The sequence below is a fragment of the Protobothrops mucrosquamatus genome, unplaced genomic scaffold, assembly GCF_001527695.2.
Source record: "Protobothrops mucrosquamatus isolate PMUCROS unplaced genomic scaffold, P.Mucros_1.0 scaffold1931, whole genome shotgun sequence".
NCBI lineage: Eukaryota > Metazoa > Chordata > Lepidosauria > Squamata > Viperidae > Protobothrops > Protobothrops mucrosquamatus.
In genome coordinates, this window is record NW_015388052.1 from 102651 (window position 1) to 110208 (window position 7558).

Here is a 7558-nt window from a genome sequence, read left to right on the forward strand (position 1 = left end):
TTCAGCTTAAACAATACAGAAGATGTCTTTAAAAAGATCGAGTTAGAGTTGAAACTTTATCCAAAAAATCCAGCGTTCCTGGTAAGCTCTGTCTATTAGAGCTTTACTCACAGTTCAAATCTTTAGCATTGGAGGTGGAAACGGCGTCTTGCTTCGTTAGAACGAAGACGTCCCGATCTATGGAGATGGCTGTGAGCTCTGGCGGAGTTCACACCTACATCTCCCTGAGAGCCCTCAGGGAGACTAGGGAACTCTACGCCTACTCACCAGCAGCTCACCTTCTTCCCTTTGCCCGAGAAGAAGGCTGAAGCCGGCAAACAGCTGATACGCGCTGTTTTGCCGGCTTTTACATAGAACGCTGACGGGAGGCTGTCAGATTGCCTCCATTGGCCGCCGGCAGCCACCGGAAGTCCAATGTTTGCTATTCTTGCTTGTTCAATTTTGCATGACTAATTGGCTGTTCCTGAATAGAGTCCTCCCAAGTGCCCTATTCTCTTTTTCCTTCCATGATGGACTACTGGAATACAACCTGAACATATTTCTCACCTTTGGGATGTGGTAACCCCTTATCTCCACGTCCTTTGTGCTTTGCCTGGGAAGCCCATATAGCAAGATACATTTTACACGCTGCATTTCATGAATCACGGCATTGGTGTAGGGCAGCTTCTTCCGATCCTGATAGGAAATTGACCCCGAGGAACCAAACACATCTTCAATCTCTTTCTGGATTTTCTCTAGAGAGAGAAAAAATGATGGAAACAGAAGTTTCATTTTCAATATTGTGTTTTTATTCCTTTAGTCATTCCTTTGTTCATTTCCTAATTTTAATTCTCACAAGTATCAATCAATCCATTATTATAGTCTAGCATTTGTCATGCAGAGATTTTAGAACATGTCGATTTTGTCATGCAGAGATTTTAGAACAGAAATTTGTGTATATTTATCGTGGTTTTTATTATTGCCTGTTCACTGCCCTGAGTCCCGTAAGGGAGATAGGGCGGTATATAAATTCAATAAATAAATAAATAAATAAAAATAAATAGTCACAGACCAGAGTTAAACATTAAAACTTTTTTTCAAAAATTAAAAGAAAAAGACATAATAGTATATTACAGCTTATGGTGAGATCATCACCATATTTTAACAGATGGTAAAGAGGAATTTAGCTACATTCAAAGAAACTGTGTCATACTATCCAATACCTGTACATAAAAGAGATGAGAATTTCCCAGAATATTTTACCAGGTAAAATATGGTTAGCCACCCTGATGAAGCTGGCAGGAGGCCGGCGAAAGCTAGGTGTTTTAATTGTAAATAAACTTGTTATAGTTTTTATCTCCTGGTGGTCTCACAGTTTGTGATTCTCCAGATATATATATATATATATATATATATATATATATATATATATATATATATATATATATATATATATATATATATATATATATATATATATATATGCCAAATAAATAAAATAAAATGAACACCAGGGTAAAATAATCAAACTCTAGGAGTTTAATATTACAATACCAACGCCAAGCTTTCGTCAGCGTTCTGCTGACATCATCAGGGCTTAAACGGTCAGTCCATGGGAGAGTCTTTTATAGTTCAAACTTGGCCTGCACATGGCCCCTGGACCTTGTTACCGGTCCTGGTTGCATCAGCTGCGCTCCGGTGGTGATCCTTCCTCCGCCGGTTGTCCCTATCCTGCAAGACTTATCTATGCGGTTGCTCCTGTCAAGCTCGTTTGCCCGTGGGTTGGGGGTGGAAGTGTCACTCCTCTTTCCCTCTCTCCTCAGCCCCATCCCTCGTCTCCCTTGCGTATGTGATTCCATGTTCCTATTCCCCGCACTGGTTGGGCCCACTTGGCACACTTTCTTTTCTGGACCCCCGCTGGGTTTGGTCACCCCACTGTCACTTCCACGGGTCTTCCTCTCCCTTCCTACAGTCACATCCCCCACACCTCTTTTGCCTCTTCGCATTTTATCTCTATCATTCCCCCCTCCGGGCCAGTTGGATTCATCCTTCCTCCCCCCCCTCCTTCCTTCTGTTCTCTTCCATGCCAATCTCTTCCTCCTTGCCAGCCTGCCTGTTTCTTTCCTGCTGTGGGTGTGTCGGGGTTGTTGGGCGAGGTGCCCGAGCCACTCCCATTGACACGGGATGGCTCCATAACTTGTACCCTTCTTTCCTCGCCTGTAGGCGAGTAACTACCCCTCTGGGGCTCTCTTCCTTTCCGTCAGTCCTCACACCTCCCCTCCTTTCTCTTCCCCAGCTGTTCGTGTCCCCTGTGTTTTTCTTCTTCTTCCCATTATCCTCCTGGCTAGACCTCCTTTCTTCCTTACCCTCATAACTGCTTGTTCCATGCTGCGGGTATGCTGGGGTTGTCAGGCAGGGTGGCCGGGTCGCTCCCGTTGGCGCGGGGTTGCTCACTAGTTTACCCTCCTCCTCTCTCACCCATAAGCGAGTGGCTATCTCTCTGGAATCCTCTTCCTCTCCGTCAATCCTCGTATCTCTCCCCCTCCTTCCTTTCTCACTGCTTGTATCTCTTACATCCTCCCTCTTCCTCTCGTTATGCTCCTTGTTGGTTCCCCTCTCTTCCTTACCCTCATACCTACTTATTCCATGCTGTGGGTGTGCCGGGGCTGCTAAACGGGGTAGTGGGGCCGTCCCCGCCCACGCGGGGCGGCTCGTTGTTCCGTTCACCTCTTCCCTCGCATGCGAGCGAGTGACTGCCCCTCTGGGACCTTTTCCCTCTCCATTGATCCTCACCTCCCCCCCTCCTTTTCTTCCTCCACTGATCGTAACTGCCACCCCTTCCTTCCTCTTTCCATCCTCCTCCTTGTCAAACCCTCTCTCCTTATTCCCATACTTAGCTCCTCCTCTCTGTCCTAGACCCGCCAGGGTGGTTGGGTGGGGGGGTAGGATCGTCCTCGTTAGTCTATGGTGGTTCGGTAGATCACTCTCCCCCTCTTTCCTATGCTAAGCTCATGTTAATTCTGCTAAGCTCATGTTCATAATTCAGGAATCCACATAGGAAAATTATTATGAAGAATAGATTCAGTTCATCACATAGACCTTTGTATTTCAAATAATTTATGTGTTCTAGAACCTGAGACAGGCCCTTTGTTCCCACAGCCCAGATTTCGCTCACCTTGGATGTCGGGATGATTGGTCAAGAGGAGCAGGGCCCACTTCAGAGTAGCAAAGGTTGTGTCTGTCCCAGCAGAAAAAAAATCAAAAATACACTGAGCCAGGTTCTCTTCATTGTAGGTAGAATCGGGGTCATTCCTGCTCTGATGTTTAAAATCGAAAATGAAAATTACAATGAATTCTAGGCAGCTTTCCTGTGTTTGTTTTTGTTTCTGGGGTTCTCGGGATTCTCCTACACACAGCTCCTGCTCAAAGAACTGGTGGCAGGCATAGCTAGGTGAGCCTTTGTGCAACTTGTGATGCTCTTATTTGACTTTTGATGCACTACTGAATTACTGTGAATTATGACTATAGAGGCACTAAAACCATGTGAAATGGGGAGCCCAGCTCTGAGGCACTTCAAATTGATAAGTTACTTGTAAAAAAAATGATTCTGGGTCTTTTCCCCAAAACGTTGGAAAGAACGAACTTTTTTTCCTTGTTTCAAATTATTTTACATTTTTACTTACGGTCAAGGCTATGGAAGTAACTGTCCTTTTCCAATCATTTCAGGGATTAAGTCTGAATTAATCAAAATCCCTACCCTGTTCATTCTTTTAGCAATAGCCATAGCCCTTAGACTCATATATCACTTCACATCCTTTAAAGCCCTCTCTAAGCCAAGGCTTTTCAACCAGTGGTACGGGTACCACCTGTGGTACATTGGCACCTGGCAGGTGGTACGCAACCATCCTAGGAAAGTGGTAGCGGGGGAGGGGAATGAGCTGAACCGGTGGCAGCACCGCACAAACCTGAGCGAGAGATGGCTGGAGCTGCAGGGCTGTCAGGGCTCAGCGGAAGCGCCACGATCAGTGCTTCTTCGGGACTGTCAGGGCTTAGTGGAAGTGCCAGGATCAGCACCAGGCTCCAGCTGGAGCTCAGCGCTGATCCTGACGCTTCTGCTGAGCCCAGAAGAAGCGCCGATCAGTGGAATGTTGCAGCATCTCCAGGGTCTTGTGATTTACATTCAGATGCTTGGCAACTGATTCATATTTATGACGGTCACAGTGTCCCAGGGTCATGTGAAGTGACCAAAACCTGCTGCAACCACCCAGCAGACGGGGGGAATAAAAATCAAACACCTCCCACCCCACCCCTGCTGCCAATCCTCAACAGAAATGCTCACAACAATGGAAACCTCAGACAGGAGGAAGAGCGCCGCCGGGTGGGCAGGCAGGTGTCTTGCTCGGCTGTGCCTTGGGGGGCACTTTTTTCAGTGCCATTGTAACTTCGAACAGTCACTAAGCAAACTGTTGTAAGTCGAGGACTACCTGTACTTATCACTTTTTTCCTTTTGGGGGGGGCAGTTATCAAGTTTTTGACACCTTGCTAGGCGACTGGTAGTACTCGGATTTTGCCATATCCTAAAAGTGGTACAATGGGTGAAAAGGTTGAAAAGCCCTGCTCTAAGCGGTTTACAGAGTCAGCATATTTACCCCCAACAATCTGGGTCCTCATTTTACCAACCTCAGAAGGATGGAAGGCTGAGTCAACCTTGAGCCAGTGAGACTCGAAAAGAAACTTTTCCTTCTTAATGGAACTTCTTTAGAAAAAGGAGTGGCAGGTGAACATGAGAGGCTGACAAACAGAAGCCATTGAGTTCTGTTTCCGCCCACCTTCCACGTCTAACAAGAGCAGAAGTACAATACAGTTCTTATTTCAAAGCATGGGCTCTATTCACAATAGGAGCTGAATAAAAAAGAAAAAAAATCCAAGATGAAGGAACACGTGATCAGTAGCTCTGCCTGTTTATTTACAGCAAGGAATATAATAAATTCTTGCCCTTGTATTGAACCACAATAAACCCAAACCTTCTCCATCCGAAGAAGATAGTAATCGATGAAATCTTGTGGCTCATGCAGACAGCTGGATTCCTTGTGTTTCTCTATTTCCTGCTTTGCAAACGCAAGGATAATATCCATCGAAGCCAGGGCTTTCTTGTGAGGGCCTGGGAGATACTTCATTAATTTGGGGAACAAATCATACACCTAACAGAAAAAGAGAAGGAAAAGTTATTTCTTTCCCACCAAGGAAGGAAGGCTCAAACACATCAGACGTCATGAGTTCCTGCGTGCCCACAAGAGATCTAAGTCCCGCCCACCTTAAGTGCCTTTCTTAACTCCCATGAATTTCCCTCGACCATTAGTAGCTCAGATTCTTGTAGAGAGCTAATGCTTGCAATAAATATTTACACTCATTTGAACTCCCTGTATCTCCTGATTTCTCAGGGCTTGACAGGAGGATAGGGATGATTTATGGGCTTCAACTATTGGAACCTTGAGAGGGATATTCCAAGCTATTAGATTGACTGAAATAGTCAAGTTATAGATTCAAGGAAAAAAGGACTGTTTAATGCTATTCTAAGATACTGTATTCAAGGACAGTCCCAATGCAGACACACAGAGTTGTGTAAATGGAAAGCTCTCTCCCTCCCTCCCTCATCCCTCCCTCCTTCCTTCCTTCCTTCCTTCCTTCCTTCCTTCCCTCCCTCCCTCCCTCCCTCCCTCCCTCCCTCCCTCTCTCTCTCTCTCTCTCTCTCTCTCTCTCTCTCTCTCTTCTCTCTCTCCACCTTTCTCTTTTTCACATGAGATTATAATGGAGATGATGGTGAACTATGGGTTGAACATTCGGTCAGAGGTGACTAAACAATAGTACCCAATTAGGACCTGTTACTTGCTCTGCTTCAGGTTATAATGAGATGTTGAAACATATATAACACAAGGCTACATTCTAGGCTTTGTATTTAAGACCATTCTGGCTTAATTAAATGACAAAAATGTATGGGTGGGCACAAGGATAACAAAACATTTTAGAGAACAGGAAAATCTTGAAAGGAATACATGCAAAATCTTACCTATGGGTAGGAAAAATCAAAGGGATATGAATGTATTAATGGGAGGTGGTACGTGTGAAAATGATCTAGCTGTCTTGTTGGATCATTAGCTGACCATAAGCCAATAATGTGATGGACTTGAAAAAAGATATTCATGGCCCTTCCTCAAAGATATGACTGCTGCACCATCCCACGGTCACATTACTACATTTTGGGTGCTTGGCAACTGGCTTCCATTTATGACTGGTTGAAACCTCCTGCACTCACATGATTTCACTTTACAACTTGCCATATGCTAAATAAACAAATAAACTTTACAACTTTGCCTTTTTTCAGCAAAAAACATCCATCAGATAAGCTGGATTCAGACTTACAAACATGTGACTTGATTAGTAACTATGCTAACTTGCTAAAGAGCCATTGTAAAAATAGTTGTAATATCAAGTCCAGTCCCATGATGGCTCAACTTACGACCACAATGACTTACAATAAAAATTCCAGGCTCAGTTGTGCTTGTAAGTCAAAAACTATCTGTAGTTTCAGCAGAAATCTAGTATCTGGATACAGAGAAATTCCTCTATATTTCTCATTATTCAGACACCTTCTAGATCTCCACATTGTGCTTTAGAAACAACTTTACAAATTGAAGTTTATTTGGGAGGGAATAGCTGACATGATAAGAGTGTCAGTGCTGCCTTCGATCAATCCCTAGGAAAGAAAACCCTTGACTGCATAGATTCAGAGAAAAGGTATTTTGGGTCCAGATGCTCCACGCCGTCTTCGTGCAGGCCATTCCCAGGACGGTTGGCCTTGAAGATGTTAAACAACCCAAGCTGGTCTCTCTGAGTCCAAGCCTCCCCAACACTTCTCAGCAATGCCAGTCTCACATCACCTGCACGCTTCCCCTCCCAAATACCCATTGCTCCCTCCCTCCATTTCCATGGCAGCTGGCAGCAAGCTTGAAGGAAAGCAATGAGGGCCAGGCTGACAAAGGAAAAACTTAAAAGGAACAATTGGAAGCAGTAGGTATGTCCAGCAGGGAGAAAAAGACGACCGTCAGGGGACAAATACATGCCCTTATATATTTGGAGGAGTGCCACGTACAGGAGAGGCTGGATAGTTCAGAATTATTCCAGAAGGCTTGACAGAAATAATGGGCTTAAATAATAAGAGAGTAGCTGTTGGTTGTTTATCAGGAAAAAAAAATAACAAGAACTGTTCAGTGATGTGCTGACCCTTTGCTAGAAGTGCTTAGACATCGGGTGGATGGCTGCTGATACTGAAATGATGGATTCCTCCATGGAGGAATCCATCATTTGGTATAGTGGTAAAGACACCAGCCTAGAAACTGGGAGGCAGTAGGTTCTGGTCCTAATCAGGCACTAAGTCAGCTGATTGACCTTGAGTCAGTCCTTAGGAAGTGGGTAGTGCTAAATCATTGCCAAAATCTTGACAAGAAATCTGCAAAGACTTGTCCAGGCTCTCACCAAGAGTCAAGCCTCACTCGAGGACACACACACACACACACACACA

General features: G+C 44.7%; 1 protein-coding gene across 1 annotated transcript in view; it reads right to left on the bottom strand.

The window, feature by feature from the left end:
• LOC107294390 (cytochrome P450 2C31-like) overlaps window positions 1-7558 on the bottom strand; it is a 28984-nt gene that overhangs the window by 8831 nt on the left and 12595 nt on the right. Inside the window, exons 5-7 of the mRNA XM_015823622.2 lie at window positions 5004-5180; window positions 3155-3296; window positions 547-734 (exon numbers count right to left, since the gene is read on the bottom strand). Coding sequence (XP_015679108.2) covers window positions 547-734; window positions 3155-3296; window positions 5004-5180 — 507 coding nt within the window. The remainder of the gene's footprint in view (window positions 1-546; window positions 735-3154; window positions 3297-5003; window positions 5181-7558) is intronic.